The sequence below is a fragment of the Podarcis tiliguerta genome (assembly GCF_965153285.1).
Source record: "Podarcis tiliguerta genome assembly, chromosome: 4".
NCBI lineage: Eukaryota > Metazoa > Chordata > Lepidosauria > Squamata > Lacertidae > Podarcis > Podarcis tiliguerta.
The window spans coordinates 67,249,838-67,273,983 of NC_139537.1; the positions used below are offsets into that span (position 1 = coordinate 67,249,838).

At 41.2% G+C, this 24,146-nt stretch overlaps 1 protein-coding gene across 8 annotated transcripts in view; it reads left to right on the forward strand.

Moving 5' to 3' along the window:
* Positions 1 to 22,278, forward strand: part of NLGN4X (neuroligin 4 X-linked) — a 165,504-nt gene extending 143,226 nt beyond the window's left edge. For all 8 annotated transcript variants that reach the window (XM_083437763.1, XM_083437762.1, XM_083437769.1 and 5 more), the window contains 2 exons: positions 3,237 to 4,026; positions 18,601 to 22,278. In XM_083437763.1, the coding sequence (XP_083293889.1) occupies positions 3,237 to 4,026; positions 18,601 to 19,447 (1,637 nt within the window). In that variant the 3' untranslated portion in view covers positions 19,448 to 22,278. The remainder of the gene's footprint in view (positions 1 to 3,236; positions 4,027 to 18,600) is intronic.
* Positions 22,279 to 24,146: the final 1,868 nt, after the last annotated feature.

Here is a 24,146-nt window from a genome sequence, read left to right on the forward strand (position 1 = left end):
TTTTGCAGAAAATACAAGCATACTTCCAGAAGCATAAATTGTATTTTGTCATGTAGAAAGTTACCCTGCTAGATCAGTTTTTATGTAAAAATATAATAGGGGTGCTTTTTTAGGGGGTGGCACTGTTAAAGCATGTATTATTTTTGTTATGTTTGGATAAAATGGGGGGTGGGCTGCTGAATGGAAAAAAATAGTGGTATAATTGACTTCCAACAAGCACACAGAGCGCGAACAAGACTGAATGTATGGCGGGGGCGAGGGCTCATTTAATTTCACTGCATACAGGTGGTGTAGTGACAATAAAGGTTTATTATTATTATTATTATTATTAATGCCAAATGTATCCACATCCCCTCGCTGATAAAGATCTAGCTTGCTATGTAACTAGCTAGCTTTCCCCCTTATTTGAGAAGTCAATACACACTTTGCAGATCACAGTCAAACAGAATTCATTGCTAATTATGTTACAATTTGATGGGTAGTTGTTGTTTTAAAAAAGATTGATCACATTGTGATATTTTTTTCTGGAGCATTCCCAAAACAAGGCGTCATGCCTGTATTGTGGTTTTGTTTTTGTTTTTTTTAGAGCATAGAGTTTTCTCACCTGAAATTCACCTGGGAAAGACATTTTTTTATCCAGCTGCTAGGCTATGCTCAAGCGAAGCAGAGCAGCTTTAGGTCAGCTTCGAGTTGCTTCACATCACTGGAGCATAGCAAAAAAAAAAAAAAAAGTCACACTGGGCCATTGAATCTGACCCCAAATTCCCAATCTTTTAGGAGTGGGGAATGCAGATACATTTTAAGTTATTGATCTGGCCAGTGTTTAAATGAAGAGATGTCCATTCAAAAAAATGAGGATTATGTTTTCAGAATTAAACTCTTGGAATTCATACCTATTACATTGATTTTAGCCTCACATTTCTTCTTCTTCAAATTACATGATGTATAGCTTCTGTGAGACAGAAGAAAACGTATGATTTTCCTCTGACCTTTCTGCTGGTGAAGCACTTATTTGTGCAAGTCATTCACAGAAAATGGAAATGATTGCTGGCGGCTGTCATTCCCGTAAAGTCCTTGGGCGCCATTCAGTTCAGGGAAGTAACTGATACATAGAGATGCCAGCAAAGCTCACATAGGCAAAGGTTCAGGCCCAGACAGATATGACCTCTCAAAGAGAGGCGGCAGCAGGACTCCTGGCTTACTTCTATTGGCACCATGTGCCACATACCGAATGAGAGCCTCACATAGCCACTGTGCCCTCTCCAATCTACACAAACCCAACAAAACAACCTGTTCTAGTCCCAAGAAGGAGCCAACAGGACAGAGTAGGCATGAGTGATCATAGTTAACAACTGCTGGGACCAGGTTGAAATCTTGCATGCCTTGACATCCACAACCTTGCTTCCTCATTGACAAGTGGAATGCCTTAAAGGATCAGGCCTCTTGCCTGGAACCCAGCAGTCTATCATCTCTCTGGGAATTTGTAGCAAGCATGCTGCCTGTGTCAGTGCATCGCCTCTGTGGAGGCAAGTATGGTGGCACCTTACTGGAACTGTGCTCATGGGCTGCAGTCTCTAGACCTGACTCAGGGGTTTCAGCCATTTCATTTTCAGATGTCTCTGACATCTGAGCCTTGGGTGCCCCCAAGCTTCAGGGGTGATGTGCAGAGAGGGTCCTTCCTTTGCTGACACCAGAAGTCCCCCATTCTCTGAAATTGCTGGAATCCAGGGTTATAACACCAAGGGAGCAGGGAGACTTGAACCCACATAGAACCATTAGATGGGGAAAGTCCACCTCTTGCCAAAAGATTCTTGGGAGAAGAAAGTTGTCTGTGGGGAGGATTCAACTTCAACAGAGGTTTTCATGGATGCGGCTCCTTATCATAGCTGTCAACGTTTCCCTTTTTTAAAGGGAAATTTCCTTATTCCGAATAGGATTCCTCGCAAGAAAAAGGAAAAGTTGACAGCTATGCTCCATATGCCTCTGTTTCATCCAATGGATGTATGTGTCCCTGTTAAATTGGAATCAGGACTGCAAACAGACTGTACCTGCAATTAGGGGTGGGGTGGTGGGGTGGGGTGAAATCCTGCCCCTGCAGAAGGACACCTTGCCCTAAGGACACTCTGCAGAGGGTAGACACCCACACCCTAGCAGTTCTAGCAGGTTTTACCCCAGATGCTTTGCAGGGCCAGAAGAGATTTTCTTAGCAGCCCCAAATAAGTCATTTGACAGCCAGAGTTGGGAGAATCTAAAATGCAAGAGTAGGATTGAAAAAGGCAAAGCCGGAACAACTGGTCTTCAAGTAGGATTGGAAAAGGAGTTCATTCAGCATCATTGAAGATAGCCGAGCTGAGCATGGCCAGTGGATTTGTTGCCCCTTCCCCCAAAGGCCTGGGCTTTTGCTGGAAACTATGCAACAGATTGAGGCTATGACCAAGTCACTTAGGAACAAGTTGAAATTGTCAATGGCTAGGAATCATCTTAATGACAACTCTGATGTTATATCTATTGATATAATTTTAGACAATACACAGAAGAATTAGTATTCATTCCCCACTATTTTAAATTATTAATTTAGGCTTTCTATATTTGATATTATAGTAGCATGTCACTATATCAGAAATACCCCCAGCTGCTGCTGTTCTCCTCCTCCTCCTAATCACAGAACTATTTTTTGACATTCCTGTAAGAGAGACGGTTTTTTAAAATAAGAAACAAAACAAAAATCACACACAGCCACCAAACTAGCTTAAATTTTAATTTGCATTTTGGTATGTTCTTTTTGCTTCGGTATGCATTGAGAGACGTGTACAGTGAAAGGGGCAAACTGCAAGGACGCAATGTTTGGTTACATAGATATGATGCAGGCTATTCTCCAGATTGTGGCTCTCATCCATATGAAAATATGTGTATGTTTACTACAATGTACTGAATATTTATGGATATTTGTGAAGCATTTCATCCCTAGACATTTGCACTGGATTCATTGTATGAATATGTATGAATATTAAGTACTAGGAATAATTTAGCTAGCCATAGATTAGTGACAGAGGGGGAAGAGCTAAATTAAGAGCAATAATTTCTTGTGGTTTTTTTCTTCTTCATGGAATGGAAATGGAATGAAACTTGCTCTTCACTAGAATGTACTTCCTGTAAGTGATGCACAAAAGGTTCTTTTGCTTGGTGGTCAATGCTGCTTGTTCATGTATTTTAATTTTTAACTTCTGCACCTGCAGGTCTGTTCCAAAAGGCAATCATACAAAGTGGAACAGCCCTGTCCAGCTGGGCAGTGAACTACCAGCCTGCCAAGTACACTGCAATTTTGGCAGAAAAAGTAGGCTGCAACACGCTGGACACTACAGACTTAGTTGAATGCTTTCGGAATAAGAACTACAAAGAACTCATTCAGCAAACTATCACACCAGCTACATACCACATTGCCTTTGGGCCTGTGATTGATGGGGATGTAATTCCAGATGATCCTCAGATCCTGATGGAGCAGGGAGAATTTCTCAACTATGACATAATGCTAGGCGTAAACCAAGGGGAAGGCTTAAAATTTGTAGATGGAATTGTAGATAATGAAGAGGGCGTTTCTCCAAACGATTTTGATTTCTCCGTATCCAATTTTGTGGACAATCTGTATGGCTATCCGGAAGGGAAAGACACGCTAAGAGAGACCATTAAGTTCATGTACACAGACTGGGCAGATAAGGAGAATCCCGAAACGCGAAGAAAGACCCTGGTGGCTTTGTTTACTGACCACCAGTGGGTTGCTCCAGCTGTCGCCACAGCTGACCTGCATGCCCAATATGGCTCCCCAACGTACTTCTATGCATTTTATCACCACTGCCAGAGCGAAATGAAACCCAGCTGGGCTGACTCAGCACACGGCGATGAAGTCCCTTATGTCTTTGGCATTCCTATGATTGGCCCTACAGAACTGTTCAACTGCAACTTTTCAAAGAACGATGTCATGCTCAGTGCGGTAGTTATGACGTACTGGACAAACTTCGCCAAAACTGGGTAGGTTTTAACACTTCCTGGCTTTTCCCCTGTGCTGTCTTTCCCAAATTCTAGCCATGAGTATTGGGTCTAATTAAGTGCTGCAGCTTTTGGCAGCCACTGTTTCACAGAGTGCTTCTTTGCAAGAGAATTAAAGCAATATTTTCAGAATGCTGGCAGGCAAGGCTAAATTAAAGGGCTTTGGAGGTGTTGCCTGTACAATCACAAAAGCACTGGGAGACAGTGGGATGGTCTTTTAGGCAGTGCAAAAAAGACGAGTCCAAAAAACAAACATTTGCGTATACACTAATTAGGGTATTCTGATTTTATATGGGAAAGTGCAAATTTACAACTATTATACTGTAAAATGTCCTGTGATCTTCAAATGATGGTGTTATATAAATTTAATAAATAATAATAACTAATTCCTATAATTTAAATAGAAATATAGTACATCTCACCAAAGTGTGGCTGACCTGTGTGTTTGTTCAGTCTGTACTGTCCGGGTGCTATCTGTTGATATGCAACTTCAAGGCCCCTATATTATAATCAAAGTGGATTTGGATTTGGACAGCCCCTCACATAGAGGACACCCCTCTGCGAAGTACGACACACAGCCACCCTAGCCATACAGACATCCTTCTCTGATCCTGAAAACTCTCTCTGGTATAGCATTCTTGTATATTTTTATTGTGCTGTGCAGATGGTTTTTGCCAGTAGTGAGAACATGCCCAGTGCCAGGTTTGAAGGGACCCTGAGCAAGCTATGCACTCCATGTTCACTCCCAAAGCCACCTTACCAGGGATCAGCTGCAGTGTGGAAAGGATCAGTAGACCACCTCTGGTAGCCTGGTAGTCCTTCTGTCAAGTACTGAGAGAGAAGGACCAGACCAGGCAAGTCCAGCCACCACAATCAATTCCCCCCAAATGACTCTGTGACCCAGTGTAGTACACTCTGTAAACTAGTCCCAAGGGCACTTAGGTAATGAGAATGACAGTGTTTTTAGTCACTTGACTCAGCACTTTTCTTCTTAGTGTCAGGTTCTAGTTTTTTTAAAAAATAAAGGAATGCCATGGCTGGCCTTTCAGTGCCCTGGCAAATTCCTAGCCATGACATGTTTCAACTCCAGGCCTGCCACTGTCTCCCTGTCTTGTGAGGGGGGGAAAGTCTTCTTTATTTACTGTGCAGAATTATAAATGAGATTCAGAAAGACAGAGTCACTCACCATACAGAGCCACTTGCTGATATAAAGGACTCTAAAATAGCTTTAATCATCATTCCTTTTAAGGTAAACCAGTGTAGGTAAACCATAGCTCTTTGGCAGGGAAATGGTAAAGTTTTAAAGTGGATTCTCAGTAACTCTGTTGTGAGTAAACAAAGCACAAGTGTGTGTGTGTGTAGTGTAGATATGCCCTTCTATTTTGAGCCAATGGGCATATTTGGAATTTTCAGAAAGCGTTGTGGGGATGTGGCATAACACAAAATATCTGCTGTGGAGCACGGCATAGCACAAAACAGCTTTTTGTGGGGATGTGTGTCATAGCACAAAGTAGCTGTTACATCTAAAAGAACAGAAAAAGACAGAAAACCAAAATGGTGTGGGAATGCCTATCCCCTCAACCAAGAGAGAAAAGTCACCCACATTAGCCAACACCACATCACTCATGAAGAAAACCTCTTTGCACCTCTTCTCTATTCAGAAAGGAGGGTGGGTGTCCAGTCCTGACATGAAATGAAATGTGGGCATGTTTAAGAGGGTGTGTTCAGTGTAATAATAATAATAATAATAATAATAATAATAATTTATTTATATCCGTCCCTTCCCAGCCGAAGCCGGGTTCAGAGTCGCTAACAACAGTAAAAGTAATACAATTTGCATAAAATCACAATCAATTAATAGAAATACATTCTAAAATCAATTCATTCTAAAACCAATTCAGAATCAAATTAATGGCAACCATTGGGCTAGAGTTCTATGAGGATCACCATAGGAGGGGGTCAGACTGTGCCTCGGCCAAAGGCCTGGTGGAACAGCTCTGTCTTACAGGCCCTGCGGAAAGATGTCAAGTGCCACAGGGCCCTAGTCTCTTGTGACAGAGGAGAGGCCAAGCCATGAACAGAGCAGAAAGGGCAAAAAAAGCTCTCATACATTGTGACTTTTTGCAGGATACTTGCTGAGACATTTCACAGGCACCATAGGAATGCTGGACACATTGCTTCCCTCAGGCACTGCACTAGTGCCCCCAGTACAAACTCTGTACTGTGCAAAGCCTCCTAGATAATCCACCTTTGCTTCATAAGCAATGATTGCTTAGTTTCCTTTAAAAAAACAACCTTTTTTTGACTGTTGGAAACAGTTCTTTCTCTCCATTGCGTTCTCTCACTACCTGGTGTGAAAAATGATGCATTGCAGTTTCACATAAAAACAATGCAGTTATTAAGGCATGAATGTTCTTGAAAGCCATAGTCCTCAGGTTAAGGTTATAAAATACACTGAAGGAAAAGGAAAGTATGGTATAGATCAAACAAGCCCATTGTGCCTCCTCCACAGAATTACCTAGCTGAACTTTCAAAAGATATCAAGGGAACACGGGGAAAAGAGAGATCTCGAAAGAACAGTGTTTCCTTTCCTCATCCAATGAATTATATTAATGTGTAGCCCCTTAAGACAAAGAAGAAACTTCTCGTATATGTTTTGCAAAGGCAAATAAGAAAACATAACAGTGAAGGTGGACGTAAGATGCTCATTAATAAAGCTGAGGAAGTACCATTTCTTAAGGAATGTTGCAACGTTTTCCCCTCCAAAAAGCAAGCAGAGTTTGTTGTTCTGATTTTTGCTTTTGAAATTTGCTTTTTTTTTCCCTTCTCTTTTTTCTTGCTTCGGTATTGAATTAAAATAAATGTCCTTGTGGCACACTAAAGGCCCATAAATCTTTCCAATGAACATTTAATGGCAGAACTGGGCTTTTAGAACCGCAGCTCGACTGCAGTGCAGAGAACAGTATGCAGCAATATCGGAGAATTCAAAGAAATGTGTAGCATCCTCCTGACACATTTCAGGAGTAAGCAGATCTTTTAGTACTTAAGAAAGCCAGGATTGCATTGTGTGATGTATTTTCCACAGTCACTCTCTCCCCCCCGCCCGCCAAAACCCAAGCAATTAATTGTATAAATCAAAGAAACTGGGAGCAAATACATCCTTCTCTGAATTGTGAGTGGACTGCCACTGCTTTCTCTGGAATTGCATAAAAAGGTAAAGGGGACCCCTGACCATTAGGTCCAGTCGTGACCGACTCTGGGGTTGCCCGCTCATCTTCCTCTATAGGCCGAGGGACCGCCCATGTGGCCAGCATGACTAAGCCGCTTCTGGCGAACCAGAGCAGCGCATGGAAACACTGTTTACCTTCCCGCCGGAGCAGTACCTATTTATCTACTTGCACTTTGACGTGCTTTTGAACTGCTAGGCTGGCAGGAGCAGGGACTGAGCAACGGGAGCTCACCCCGTCATGGGGATTTGAACCTCCAACCTTCTGATCAGCAAGCCCTAGGCTCTGTGGTTTAACCCACAGCGCCACCCGCGTCCCTTCTGGAATTGCATAGGGGAGCCCCAAATCCTAAACTAAATTGTCACCTCTTGAAAGCCATGATAAGAACATGCCCTCTGTAGGCCACACAGGGAGAGACAAAAACTGTCCAACCTAGAAGAGGTCTTCTCAATGAGGGCATTTGAATGGGATTTGCAACAAGCCACACATCATGATAGAGCCCCGCATAAAGGGAGTGTGGTGTCAAAGTCTGAATGGGGCAAACAGTGCTCTTTCAGTTTTTCTTTCCAATTGATATTTGCCATGGTCGACGCTTGGTGCAATGACATTATCCTCTCCGAAGATTAGAGTGTAATTAAATTGCTGCTCATAACTTTGTCTGCAGATAAGCATTGCTGTATGTCATCCGTGTACACTATGGCAGTGAGATCAAGTAGGGAATGAGTGAACTGTTCATCCAATGATGAACATTTGTGCATCAGGACTTCTGGTTTCTCCTCTTCTCCTTCCAGCCACACACACCAACACACACACACACCTGCTTCAGAGCCGGGGGGGAGCCTTGTTGTGTGAGCCTGTTCATGCTACAATTGGATCTCGCCCAATTGTTACCCATATCTGTTCAGTCCAATGGGGCCATTCCCACGGAATTGCATGGAGGAATTAAACTTAAAGGTTTCTTCAAAAGTGGGAAATGTCTCTGTGCTGGAAAGGCTAAACACGTCAGGAGACAAGAGACTTGAGTGTTCTGGTCTTTTTTAAAAAATAAAATAAAATTAATTTTAAATAGAGATTGTACACAACAAACATAACAATTTACCGGTATTTATTTTTATATAAAAAAGGTTCTCTCAAACCTTCTGACCTCCCTCCTTCCTGCCATGGGTTCCGTTTCTAAATTTTATCCATGCATCTTTTGCTGTAATCTATCTATTATATATTCATAGTACCCAAAGTTTATGTTATTTTACAAGTGCCATCGTATTCCTGCCAATGGTTTCAACTGTTTACAGTGGTCTCTCAAATATTCCTGTCTTTCGCAAATATTTGGTCTTCCTGCTTTCTGATCGTTCCCGTCAGTCTTGCCATTTTGGCATATTCCATCAACTTGATCTGCCACTCTTCTCTGGTCAGTACTTTTTCTTCTTTCCATCTCTGGGCTAAGAGCATCTTTGCTGCTGCCGCTGCATACATAAACAGTCTTTTCTTTTGGTAGTTCCATACCTATAATTCCTAACATAAAAGCCTCTTTTTTTTAACAAAGATTATCTTAAACCTCCCCCCCCCCCAATTCATTATATATCATTTCCCAGAATGTTGTTAAAACCCCACATGGCCACCACATATGATAAAAGGTACCTTCTTTCCTTTTACATTTCCAGCACACATTTTCACTATTTTACTAGGTGTCAAATACCAACGGTACATCATTTTCATATAATTTTCTTTCAGCAAACAGCAAGCTGTAAATTTCAATTCCTCTTTCCATAGCTTTTCCTATGATGAAAACTGTGTATTATAACCAAAATCTCTTGCCCAGTGTATCATTACAGATTTAACTTCTCCATCTTTAGTAAACAATTCTAAAACTAATTGATACATTTTCAAAAGTAATTTCACATTATTTTACAACAGATCTTTTTCAAACCTTGATATCTCTTTACCAAAACCCTTCTATTTATCCAATTTGAAGACACCATTTAATTGATTATACTGTAACCAGTATTTTAATAGCTCTCTGATGTCTTCAACCTTTTTCAATTTTAATTGATCTTCCACTTCTGTTAGCAGCTCTTTATAGGTTGCCCAATTACCTCTCATATTTAGTTTTTTAACAGATATTGCTTAAACTGGGTTCCTCTCTTCCCAACAATAATGATGTATTATTGTTAATAAACAGTGCTTGTAGAATCAAACATGTAGGTGTTTGAAATATATGGAGAACAATTCCCAGGATGTCACACCCTTCTGTATCTGCTTATTATTTATATTACTGTTATTATTATTCCTGCAGGGTGTTAACAAGTTAGGCTTCAGCATTTATCTAAGGATTACAAAAGCTCCCTCATGATCCCATCTGTCAGTATTACTCATAATTTCAAGCAGTTTTGCACAAGCCGCCTGCTCAAGAGCTAATTTCAGCAGGGTGTACATAAAATTGTACACTCTCCTGGGTCTGAATTTATACCATACTTCCTAAAGACAGCAAAAATCTTTAGGAAGGGCCATTAATCATTTTACCATGCACCCAACTGTTAATATGATTACTAGGTCGAAATGAGACTGACTATAACAAATATTCCCTATTTGGATTTGCTCTAAATTGACAATAAGCATTTGGAACTGTGTGACCTTGAAATCCCACCTGTTCTGTTGAAAAGTGAAGTATTTTCAGTTTTGCTAACCTTTTAGTAAGTACTCATAATAATATCATAGTCATTGGAGAAATACACAAAATATGGAATCAATAAGAGAGAATGAATAGAATCTAAAGATGGTGTTCTGCAATTGCACTGTATATTTTGTGTTCTTTTCTTTTTTTACTAAAAACCAAACTATCTGCATTAAAAAAAATACATTTTCTTACAAAAATGATGGTCACAGTTCTACACCATTCACAAGCAAAGATGAAGATATGCAAAACTCCAGTTTAACTTGTGCTCACTGAACACACTGCAGTCCAGTTCCTTAAAAGAGATTTTCCCAACCTCTTGGCCTTCAGATTTTTCAGACTGTGAAGAATGCAAGAGTCTTGGTGAATGCTTGCCATGTTGCAACATTTCTGGCAAAGCAATAACACTCTGGGTAGAGGTTAAACTAGAGTCTTATAAAGAGTAATGCAGCACCCTGCACTGACAAAACCTAATGTATAATTGAAGGAGGTGATAGTGTACCACTTCTGAAAAAGCCCAATCTATACCCCATGGTAATTAACAGCTACTGCCTTGTCACAAATACTCTCTTTGGGGGCAAGGTACATGAGAGGCAGAAACAAGTGGCAACACCGCTGCAGGCACTCCTAAAGGAGACTGAATATCTAAACCAGTGTTTCCCAAACTTGGGTCTCCAACTGTTTTGGACTACAACTCCCATCATCCACAGCTAGGGGTCAGGGATGATGGAAATTGAAGTCCAAAAACAGCTGGAGACCCAAGTTGGGGAAACACTGATCTAGACCCATTCTAGTCTGGGTTCATAACTAGTTTGGGGACTGAAACTGCCATAGTTACCTCTGTCAGGAGAGGGGTGTGTGAATGCAAACCTGTTGGTCTTACTATAACTCATCACCAGTTTTTAATACCATCCTCTTAGACCCCTCTAGAGGAGATATGTATTTGGCACACTGTTCTGCAGTGGTTCCAGTCTTCTCTTCAGGAATGGTTCCAGAAGGTAGCATTGAATAAGTACTTCTTAGGCCCCTGAAACACTTCTGCTATTGGTTGCTACAGGGCACTATATTGTTTTCAGACCTATTTTAACATCTAGATTACGTTGTTGGGAGTCATTATTAGGAGTTTTGGAGCCAGGTGTCATAAGTAGCTGATGTCCTGAGCATGCCCAGCCCAAGGAGGACAAATGGTTGATAGTTTAGATTCTTTATTGAGAAACTACACACTTTATAGTAGCTCAGAACATGGACATGACTAAGTAGATAGCATCCCTTCCCCAGGCTTGTGCTCTTGGCTGGACTGCTGGAGCAATGGCATGGCCACGCTTCCACCCTCATTTGATGCGGGCTCACAAACAACCTGCAATTTCTTGTATCGCTGTGCCTGTCTCTCCAAGCCCATCCTGGTTCTGGAGTACAACGAGGAAGGTAATGGAGCAGATTCTACTGCCCCACTCTCAGACACTGTCTCTTCCTCTGCTTCTTCCTCTGCTCTTAGTTCATTCTGCCCTTTCTCTGGTCCCAGATCCAGCCTCACATCCTGAACTTCCTCCCTCATATCCAACTGCACAGACTCTTCTCCTTCCTGCAGCCCTGGCTGCAGCTTCACAGTAGGCACAAAACTCCATATATCACTCTCCCTTTCCCCTGGATCAGCCTCCAGCCCCACAGCCTCAACCACACACACCTGCAAGTCCTGCCAGCTGATGATCTCCAACTCAATTTCTCTGTAACATCTGAACTGGGAATGGGTCTGAATTCAGTAATGGGGCTAATCAACTGTCTGAATCCTAGCGGGTGAGTACTTCCTGGATCTCGGAAGTCAGTATGTTGTGTGCCCAGGATGGGATCACACTCTCCCTGAAGGAGGAAGTTCATAGTAATAATAATAATAATTTATTATTTATACCCCGCCCATCTGGCTGGGTTTCCCCAGCCACTCTGGACAGCTTCCAACAAAACAGTAAAATACAATAACCTATTAAACATTAAAAGCTTCCCTAAACAGGGCTGCCTTTAGACATCTTCTAAAAGTTTGGTAGTTATTTTTCTCTTTGACATCTGGTGGGAGGGCTTTCCACAGGATGGGCGCCACTACCGAGAAGGCCCTCTGCCTGGTTCCCTGTAACTTGGCTTCTCGCAGTGAGGGAACCGCCAGAAGGCTCTCAGCGCTGGACCTCAGTGTCCGGGCAGAATGATGGAGGTGGAGACGCTCCTTCAGGTATACTGGACTGAGGCCATTTATGGCTTTAAAGGTCAGCACCAGCACTTTGAATTGTGCTTGGAAACGTACTGGGAGCCAATGTAGGTCTTTCAAGACCAGTGTTATATGGTCTCGGCGGTCGCCCCCAGTCACCAGTCTAGCTGCCACATTCTGGATTAGTTGTAGTTTCCGAGTCACCTTCAAAGGTAGCCCCACATAGAGCGCATTGCGGTAGTCCAAGCGAGAGATAACCAGAGCATGCACCACTCTGGCGAGACAGTCCACGGGCATAGCCAGCATTGATCTGACTGCACACCAATTGGAGGGCCCTGCATTTGCAATTCTCAGGGTCAGATAATGAGTGATAGCTCCAATCAACTTTTGACCATCACTACTGCTAGTACAGCCATTTTAGGGGTGTCAGATAAGAACAGCATACCGGTTGAATCGAGTGCATATTTCCATACACAGAATATGTGTGCAGAAGTCTGTTCCTGTACATGTGTCTCTTTAGCTGTACTGGAAGTTGTGCTCCTAGTATTGAATCATAGAATCATAGAGTTGGAAGAGACCACAAGGGCCATCGAGTCCAACCCCCTGCCAAGCAGGAAACACCATCAGAAAGGATCCCTTGAAAGGATCCCTTCCTCATCATAGTCCCTGTTGCCCCCCCCCATGGTATAATTAGCTGTCTCTGGTTTGCTGTCTCTAACATAGTGGACATTGTCTGCTATGAGACTGAAATATGGCCACTTTCTCTCAAGCAGAGTCTTGAAAACTTAAAGAGCTTGCAACCTGGAATATTTAAGCAGGTATTTCATGGGGACCCAATATATATTTGTACTGTTTGTGTTTGTAAGAAATAACTGGTGTAGTTGACTAGCCTCCTAGTAAAACCTAAGATCAAGAAGACCTAGCCCCTCATGCTACACACACACACACAATCTGACACGTTTTTAATTCCTAAATAAGGAAGCAACATCCAGAATCTTACTGTACAATTAATACTTAGTGCATCATTTGGAGGTTCTGCACTATTCCTCTAATTGGCACAGACCTCAGACCTCCTATGCTTACAAACTGCACACTATTTGATGGGCCCACTACAAGAACTAGGTTTTGAGGAGAGGGCAATGCTGCAAAACCGCTAAGTGTCAAAAGACATGACAGCAAAAGGCATTTTGTGTTCCAGCCTGTAACTGGAGCTAGCATATGAAATGTGACAAAGGGCAGTGGCTGTTGAAAGCGGGAGAACATTAGGAATCAAAAGCAGCTATTTACCGATGCGGTATTTCCAGTTCCGCCAGCTTTATTCTTCAGTGTGCTCACAGAAATGAGACTGAAATGCTTGCATGCAATCCCCTCCAAACAGTACTGTTTAAAATGCCATTAAGTCAGCAGAGAAGGCACTGTATAAATGTTTGCGGCATAAACTTTGCTGTGCTACCCTCATCACTAAATCACAGGTGGCTTTGTACATGATGGTGGCTTTTGCTTCTGTTTGGAAGCAAATTGGTAATTGCAAGCTTTCTCATAGGAGGGCGCACCACTACTCTTCTTTCCAAGACTTTTCTTCCCACTTGTACCATTGGCAAATGCATGCAGACACATTATCATCATATACCTCATTGGTAGAGCATCTGCATAGCATGCAAAAGGTCTCAGAGCTGGAAAATATCCCAGGTGTGAAACTGGGCAGCCATTAACAGTCAGTGAATATAATACTGAGCTAGATGCTCCAGTCATCTGACTCAGTATAACTTGACAGCTTCCCATGTGTCTGTAGTGGAGAACTGCTTGAGAAGTCTCCCACTGACATACATAGCCAAAAGTACAAAGGCATTCACTTTAGATCTGGATGTGGAGGAAACAAGCATGATAAATGATAAAAGAATCAGCTCAAGCACAGAAGATATGCCCCACACTCGAGCATGTTTGGATGGTCCGAGAGGGGCTGTTGCCCAGTGATAGAGTACAGTCATACCTTGGGTTGTGAACGTAATCTGTGCGGAAGGTATGTTCGCAACCCACAGCACCACGTCTGCGCATGCACGTGATGCAATTTGGTGCTTCTGCTCATGCGCGTGACATCATTTTGCACTTCTACGCATGTGCAAGCTCCAAACCCTGGAAGTAACCTGTTCCAGTACAGTGGTACCTTGGCTTAAGAACTTAATTCGTTCCGGAGGTCCGTTCTTAACCTGAAACTGTTCTTAACCTGAAGCACCACTTTAGCTAATGGGGCCTCCCGCTGCCGCCACAGCACGATTTCTGTTCTCATCCTGAAGCAAAGTTCTTAACCTGAGGTACTATTTCTGGGTTAGCGGAGTATGTAACCTGAAGTGTATGTAACCTGAAGTGTATGTAACCCGAGGTACCACTGTACTTTGGGGTTCAGCGCAGTCTGCAACCTGAAAACACACAACCCGCAGTGTTCGTAACCCAAGGTATGACTGTACTTGCTTTGTATGGAGATGGCCCCAGGTTCAGTCCCTGAGTACTCCAGTTAGAGTTGGAAAAGACCCATGTCATAGAATCATAGAGTTGGAAGAGACCACAAGGGCCATCGAGTCCAACTCTCCATGGTGCTGGAGAGTTGCTTCAAATTTAGTGTGGACAGTACTGTGCTAGATAAACAAACCTAGTCTGACTTAGTAAAGGGCAGCTTCCAGTATGCAGCAGGTCATGTAGTACAAACTTCACAGCATTCTGCAAGAACAGGGATTAAACATTAAAGGAAGCCTTTGCATACTAATGCACAGTTCCATGGCAATCAACAAAAGCTGTAGTGAGAGTAAGGCAGTTAATTTTAAAGAAATGTTGTACATGTACTGAATCTTGCTGGCATTTTGAACCAGAGAAGAATTAGGGGGGGAAATAGCATTTGACTTCTAATGCAGCCAAGGATCACTAGCTGCAAAAGCTCACATTCCGAGCTAAGTTATATCAAACTTTTGTAACGTTTCTATATTATAGAAAGGTATTTCCCCCCCTCCTTACCAGAAGGCTACATTTTCCTGTTACTCTCCCAAGATTGCTTGAATATTTTCCCACATGGATGATACTGAACTATAACCACCAGAAATACACGGCAAGCTATTTAATTTGATGCATTTCTTAAGACGGCATCCCTCACGTGGGGATATACTTGTCAGAAAAAGTAAAAATTGAGGATGGCAATTGAGGGTGGTACTTGAGGATGGCACTTCGCCCCATCCTGTACCTTAGGAGCACATTTTATCTCTCCATTTCATTTCAAATTTCAGGTGGAATAAGATTCAACAAACTTCAGCTTCTTAGGTCTTAGCTTCTGGAGAAATTCAAATATGAGCATCTAAATGAATTAAAACAGGTTTTGACAGTATTATCATTTGAGAGGTGGGATTGGTATTGTAGTACATAGATTAATGGTTTAAACAACCAGCATACCTTTCAAGATGCAAAATGCGTTGTCGGCATCATTTTTGGATTCTAGTGAATATTGTCATCTCATGTTTTGACATTATGAGTTCCTGGTCAAAATCATAGTTATTTAGGTGTACACCTGGTTATGTGCAGCTCCTGATCTAGCAAGTCTACTTTGAAGAGAAGTGAAGTCTACCTTAGATGAATTGGGATCATATTATCCCACTGCTTACTCTTCAGGATTTACCAGATCTTCCCTTCCCTTCCCTTCCCTTCTTTGTAAAACAACTAATACTGTGGCATTCTTTACAAACAAAATTAATAGGTTTTGTGGAAGATGTTGAAGTCCTGTAGAATGGCAACAGTAGTGTTTTAAACATGGATATTGCAACATAAGGTTTGCTAATAATATTAAAAATAATAATGCAGTATCAAATTATTTCCTTAGAACTAAGCACACAATATGCAAAATTCATAAATTATATAAGCTAATGTTCTCCCCACATTGGGCTATTCAGAAGTTTTAATGCTGCATTGAATGGCAAGAGAATTTCCCTTTCCTTAAAAATAGTAATAATGAAAGGCTAATTCTGTCAAAGGAACAGAAGGATATTATTAAGCTTAAATAATACTTTTGCCTGCTGTAATAACCAGCAGCTCTGTTTGAACAATGAAGGAACCTTTGGAGCATTTAATTGTGCTTATGGATATTTTGAATATATTTTGAAAAGTTGTAGCATTCTGCGAAAAGCAATACTGTAACGCTCGTTTCTAAAATAAATGAATGTAACATGTTTGGAAATAAAAATGAGAAACCTTGGTGTAATGCATTCTGCACTCTGGAGCAATATTGAAAAAGCACTAATTCGTCAAACAGAACCTGAGGAAAAAAACGTAGCTTGTAACAAAAGACAGAATGCTGAGCTCAGCCATTGCAGTGCAACAAAGATATTCACATATTTGTCTTATTTCGGGGAAAGAATACATAACTGCTGTTGAAGCATGAAGCAAGGCTCCGTATCTCATAAATATTATCCCCCCACCATTTCTGTTTTGAAAGCAATGTGAGTCCTTTGTTGCAGTGCCTAATAAGGACGCCTAATAATCAGAGTAATGATAATCACTCTGATGCAACAAGACGATCTCTCGGTGTGGAAACAGATTTCCACCCATGGACCTTTCCTTCTGTATGCAGAAAAAGGCTACTGGCAAGAAATGGGCATTGATTGCCCATGGGTGAGCAGGCAGTGCTTTCCCTTCCCCCTGGTGCAACTGATGATCAAAGCTGACAGCAGTGGCTATCTGGGTGAAACAGAGATTGCTCACTGCAGCATGCCTTCCTGTGTTTGCAGTTCCTTGATATGCACTGGGCATGTGCAGCAAAACACTGGGATCCTGCTGCATTCTTCCAGCTGCCTTTGCCACTGATTAGGCTGTTAGTAGAACTTGCAAGAGCCCATGTGGTGTAGTGGTTAGAGTGCTGGACTAAAACCTGGCAGACCAGGTTCAAATCTCCACTCTGTCACGAAGCTCAATGGGTGACCTTGGGCCGGTCACAGCGTCTCAGCCTAACCTATTTCACAGGGATGTTGTGGGAATTAAATGTATACCAACTTAAGCTTCTTAGAGAAAAAAAAATACAATATGAATGCACTAAATAAATAAATAAATAAATAAATGTGCCCTTAGATTTTCTTCATTATTTCAATTACCCACGTTTCTGTAATGCTGTTTGCTCATGGCTATGGATGAGTCCCTTCCAACTCATCCAGAACATTATCCAGACTTTTCTAGTGTCCACACTGAATATTTAACAATGGCGGGGGGGGGGGGGGAAGCTGTATGGACTTTTTAAGCATATAACTTGAACACTCAAAAACCACAATTTCCTGCCACTCACTTGCCCTCCATGCCACCTTCTCCTCTTACTATGTAGGTATGTGAGGAGTGAAAAATGGCAGAGGTCTCCTTTGGAGGAAAGGATGTAGCTCAGGCCCTAGGTTTAATCCCTGGTATCTCTAGGTAGGGCTGAGAAAGACTCCTGCTGGAGAACCCAGCGTAGCCAGTATTTGCAGTTTGAGCCACATGGACCGGTGGTGTGGCTCACAATAAGGCAGCTTCCTATATTGTGGAAAGAAAAATCTTCATGGGGTCTCCCCTTAATTGCACATGCCTCACAGAAGGTAGTTTTCCTTCTGAAATTCTTAGTCAAGTTTCATCATTCCTAGCACGGAATGATGTTCTGCATGCAATTTTCAGCTGACAATGCATTTGAAGGGAATGATCTCTACCGTTTTACCCTCTCCACATTTTCCCATGGTAACACCTATTACTTGTGGGAGGTGGTAGTGTTTTTGGAGGATAAGGGAGAAACAGAAGCATGGGGTTGGATCTGACTTGAAAAGGAGGAACATGTTCAGGCTGGCGGGGGCAGTACTTTCTGCATACTTTCTAGTTAGAAGTGTATTGGAAGGGAATTCAGTACAAAGGCTTAGGAGCAAAACAAATTAGATCACAATTTTGCTATCCCGTTTGTGGGAAGTGAAATCAGAAGAGCACCCATATAAGCCAATTTGCCAGTTTATAGTGTTTGTCCAAATCACCCTTTTTGAAGAAACAGTCTGATCTAAACATAATACAGAAAACTAGCTCTGATTATATATATGATCTTGAAGAACCAAAACCTGGCATCAATATCCTGAAATAAACATTGTTAAAGCTTGTAGTAGTATATCCGAGCATGTAATTATTTTCCAGGTTTGGGGCTGCTTTGTAATTGTTAAGTTGTGGGTGAACATATCAGATGACACAGCGATTCTTCAAGCAGCTCTTGTTTAATTACAGGCCAAAACAGAACAGAACTGAAGGGTTCAGCCAGCCTGCTTATATAGAGCTCCAGTACAACGTAACTGTAACAATTTTCTAAAACTATCCAATCACTGAATGCCACTTTTGATCTCTTATTTGCATAACTATCTACAGTATCCCCCTGCTGGCCCAGGGTGAGAACTTCAGTACATAACAGTAATATTGTTTTGTTTGTATATTTACAGGGATCCGAACCAACCCGTTCCCCAGGATACAAAGTTTATCCATACGAAACCCAATCGTTTTGAAGAAGTAGCCTGGTCTAAATATAATCCAAAGGACCAACTTTATTTACACATTGGCTTGAAACCCAGAGTCCGGGATCACTACCGAGCAACGAAAGTTGCTTTCTGGCTAGAACTTGTTCCACATTTACACAACCTGAATGAAATATTCCAGTATGTCTCCACAACAACAAAGGTGCCGCCTCCTGATATGACATCATTCCCTTACGTCACCAGGCGTTCTCCTGGTGGGAAGTTCACCACCAAGCGCCCACTGATGACACCGAGCAACAATCCGAAGCATTCGAAAGACACACAGAAAACGTCTCCAGATGATGCAAGTGTTCTGATAGAAAACAAGAGAGATTATTCCACAGAGCTGAGTGTTACCATTGCCGTAGGTGCATCGCTGTTATTCCTCAACATATTAGCATTTGCCGCGTTGTACTACAAAAAAGACAAGCGACGTCATGAGACGCACAGACGCCCCAGTCCACAGCGGAACACCACCAACGATATCGCCCACATACAGAATGAAGAGATAATGTCATTGCAGATGAAACAGCTGGAGCACGACCACGAGTGTGAGTCACTACAGGCACACGACACCCTGAGACTCACCTGTCCACCTGATTATACCCTCACTCTTAGAAGATCTCCGGATGACATTCCACTCATGACGCCCAACACCATAACCATGATTCCAAACACATTAACAGGAATGCAGCCTTTGCATACTTTCAACACTTTCAGCGGAGGACAAAACAGTACTAATTTGCCCCATGGACATTCCACCACTAGGGTATAGCTCTGTTATTCGCCCCACCCCATGCCACCCGGAAGATTAAAAATAAGGAAAAAAAGGGGGGGAAAGCAAAGAAAATAAATCATACTCTCCATCAAGCAACTTGTCTAAACAAAACAAAAAGATATAGAGAAAGAAAGGCAGACACAATTTTCTTACAGATCCTTTTCATAGGAACTCTGATATTCTATTAAAAAAAAAAAAGATCACCTTCTCAAACCCTGTGAAATGTGAAATGTGTACATTGCTATTAGGATACTGCTTTAATATCTCAACCACTCTGATTGAAAGTTAAGAGTTGAGGCCTGAAGAGAATCACTTAGAAAGGATATGTATTGAGTGTAACAAACAGAAGCAGAAACTTCTGGAAACACAGAGCCAGTGACTGTACAGTTTTTTAATAAATAAAATTTTAAAAAAATGTTCTATATGTGCCATACCATGAATGGCCCTTGTTATACAAAAGACATCACCATGGGCTTTTACCCATCATAAGAAGCTGTAATCCAGAATGGGGAAATAAGATTTTATTATTAAAAAAAAATAGGACTGACTATGCAGTAAATACGTATAGTTCTGTGCAAAGAGATGACTTGCCAGCCTGAACTATATTTAAGAAACTTTGTAAAAAAAAAATGTACATAGCTGTGAGTTTTAAAAAGAAGAAGCTTTTATTGGTGTTTTCAGTTTGAAAAGAGCTTTTAGAAAGATTGTGCTTTCAGTTGTGATCTATGTGTATAAACATTAATCATACCACCTCTGTTTCCTCCCAGACCAAAAGGAGGATTTTCTTCTTAATTACTAGTGGTAAACCAACACATGAGGGTTTCTTTTTTTTCTCCCTAATGTTTCATTTCTAGGAGAACATGATGTCATGCCGAGGATACAGACGACTGTGTGGCCTGCCAGATTTTCTTTTACAGGTTACACACATGCATGTTAAGGCGTTCATAGATAGGAAACAGTTGGGTTTGTTTTCCTAAAATATATAAATATATAAATATATAAATCCTTTTTTCCCCCTTTCCTTTCCTATTTTTGTGTTAGCCTTCATATACTGCAACACAGAGAAACAGATTTGAAGAATTACAAAAAGCTTGTTAAAATTGAGCTATGAGTCCATTTTTTTTGTTTTGGTTTTTATTTCTTTTGGGTATCCGCTATGCCATGAATCGTTGCTTTCCAAATTGTGAGTGCCCTGATGCGTATTAAGAAGGCCTGCCTCTCTGGCCAGTCTTTTTCTGAGGAAGATTAGTTCTGCCTGCACCAGCAGTCTGCAGAAGAGGTTGATCTGAGAAGCAACTGCTCTGCTATTTTGAACAAGGGAAACACATGAAGTGGAAGATGGGGAAGAAATAGTTTCTATTTACTGTTCGTTTAATAAAGTATGAGGGAAGATCTGGACGGAACAGTCTATAAAGAGCTTTTGGCCCAGTAGTAATTCGTAACCAAGCCCACAGTCTTTTGTTGCACCACAGAAAGGATGGATGGCCTGGAGAGCTAGAAGAAAACCATATCAAATGTACAATAGGTGAGTTGCCTTGAAGAAGCTGGGCCATTTTACTGTGCAAAAGCATCAAACCTTTTTCTTAATTCCTCGCTCTATTCCTGTTAACAGGGGAGTTTGGTATGAAAGGCAGCTGTTCCAACAAGATACTTGGCACCTCTGTATAAAGTTTTTAAAAAATATCAACTGTTATAAAGGTAGAATTGAGTTATTAATAAGTGAACAATGGTTTATATTTTGTCTTTAGAAAACTGAAGTTAAAGTTGGTAACCAAAGATATTTGAACAGAGTTGCTCTGCACATGATCATATCTTTCCCAGGATGTATATTGTATTTTTTATTTCCCTGTGTTAAAAAGGGCACAACGCTGTATTATCATCCCCAGATAATCATATCTGACACAAGATGCCTTCTGCCTTTAGACTAGACAGCTTGCAACATACTAACTTACAGCTACTTTGACATCTTCTCATCTAGCTGTGTTATAGGCGCAGCTCCATACTGTTTCTGGCAAAGAAAGCAGGTCCTGACATTGAGAATCACAAAAGGTGGATTGGCAATCCAGCAAATTGACTAATGTGGCCCATACTGAAGTCTTGTTGGAAATTGAAAACTTGTATATGCTTTCTGCTTCTTGGTGAGGGTTTACATGAGCTTAGAGCTCAGTTTGTCACCCAATATTAAATGGGGATGAAGGAAAAAAACAATTGCCTTCCATGATCTTTACTGTCATTTTAATTAAAGCTGGGCCTATTCTATGCCATTCTCACAATTGACGCATTGCCTCCACTAAGACACAACAGTTCTTCACGACTTGTGGGATTAAAGAGAAAGGGATGTGATGGCATCTTAGTTGGGTATGTTTGTTATGTGAATTATGGTATTTGTTTAGTATTTCCAGTTGTCTTCTGCTAGCAACATGTACAGTACTGTGTCAGGCTTGTGACATTTGGGTAAAACCGTTTCTGTAAGTGAATGATTTTAGCTTTTAAAAACGATGACAATGACGTCACTTTAATAATCTAATACGTCTGGACAGATGTATAATTTATAAATGGAAATTTTTAGGCTCTTCATAGGATTCTATAATAATAACAACAAAGTATACTTTGAAAAAAAACTATAAAAGGAAAGAAAAAAGAACTTTCCCAGGCTTTTCTTCTTGACCTTAAGAGGCACGCAGGGTTTCTTTTTATTATTGTTTCTGCATTTTTCTTTTCTTTTTTGGTTCTGCCTTAAGTAAGGATAGAAGATATATATGGCTGGACACATATGTATAAACTTTTCAGCAGCATTTTTAATAATAAAATATCACAGTATTTTCTAATGCTTTGTGCAAAGAATTATGTGTTTATCCTTTTTGTAAAGAAAACAATCATTTTAAAAACCTGACACCTGTACTTAAGCTCTCGGGTCTCCATAGAGGCTTGTCATGTATGGTTCAACTGGTAGGTTGGATTTGGGTTCATATTATAATTAGCATTGCTGTAAGCCTATTGCCAAGGGAAATCCATGCCTGATGCTGAACTACCAAACAGCAAGTATTATTTGTTATTGCATATGAATTCCATCACTTTTATAAAGCTGTTGCTGGTGCCAAATGAAAATGAAATGCTTGAACAACATGTGCCCAAATTTTCATAATTAGCAATCAGTCCAATGAGGTTGGAGTGATGTCTTGTCTAGTTTTGTTTCTGAAGTTGACCCGTACAGTCTGCAACTCAAATTTAAGAACATATGAAGCTGCCTTATATTGTATTAGACTGTTGGTATCTAGCTCAATATCATTTAAACTACATCTCAATAGCATCTCCAAAGTTTCAGGCTGGGGTCTTTTCTAGCCCTTTAGCAGCCCATATGACAGTGTCCTTGGGACGTTCCAAACAGACCATGTCATTGGTGCTTACCTGAGGGGGGGCAAGAGGTGGGGAGTTGGGTGCTGTCCCACACAGCACTGAGCTCCCTTAACCTTGCCCTGCCCTATCTCGTACTGGTAAGCACCAGTGAAATGTTGTGTTCAGAAGCTAGGAGAGCAGTGATGCCCCACCTACGCCACCACACAGCCTGCCACGGTCCCGGCCCTATCTGGAAATGCCACAAATGTAACCTGGGAACATCTGCATGGGTTTTGGTGAGACTCAAACTGGGTGTCCTGCAGATAGGGATGTGGGATAAATTCAATTCAGTTCAGATGTTAAGGAAATCTTAGCTAATTAGATCTTTTCAAAACCATACAGAAACTGAAACACAGCCTTCCTTCAAAATCCACATTTCTCTGAATTTTGCAATGCAGCTTTCTAAGCAAGTGTATTTGTTTTTAAAGTCATATTCTAGCACAAAGTGCATCTAATGACATATATCAGTAAAAATAGCTTACAAAATGCATTATATCAGGGGATATGTGCATATTAGGCAAAAATGCATACAAAAATGTATGCATTAGGAGACATTTTCATGAAGACTTTAAACCAAAGGGGATCACAAAGTGTTATGAAAATATGGATAACTGAATTTAATACTGGAAAGATGAGAAACAGAGGTAAAGAGGAAACGTTATATTAGACCATGCCTTCTTGCAGATCAGAAATTAGCTGTCTGTCGCCTGTACTACTAGGCTAAAAAGCTAGACTTTCAATTAAAGCTCACTATTTCTCTAAAATATTGAAACAGCTATTATTGATAACTGCAGCATATGGAAACCTTGAATGCAGCCCTAAGAATTGCAGCCTTCCTGGTGTGACCAGGAAGTGTGTCCAGTCCCAACAAACATGTTGAGAACAAATACTTAGATCACTTCTTTTAGCGTACAGTTAGCACCGTCAAGCATAGATTTCAAGTGCAGGGAAGCATTCATGCAAGCCAAATGCAAGACCTGGGAATCTATTCACTACGACAAACACTCAAAAGATAGTGGCTCAGGTTGAGAGAGAAGATAAAATGGGAGAAGCTTGTCTCTCTGGGTAAGTAAGTTCCAGTTGATTTATTTTAATGTATTGTCTCCGTCTCCCTCAAGGCTCAAGATGGTAAAAACAATGTGTGTTTGTGTGCGACTTTCATTTTACAGATACAGTGGTACTTCGGGTTAAGAACTTAATTCGTTCTGGAGGTCCATTCTTAACCTGAAATTGTTCTTAACCTGAGGTACCACTTTAGCTAGTGGGGCCTCCCACTGCCGTCACACCGCCGCCGCACGAT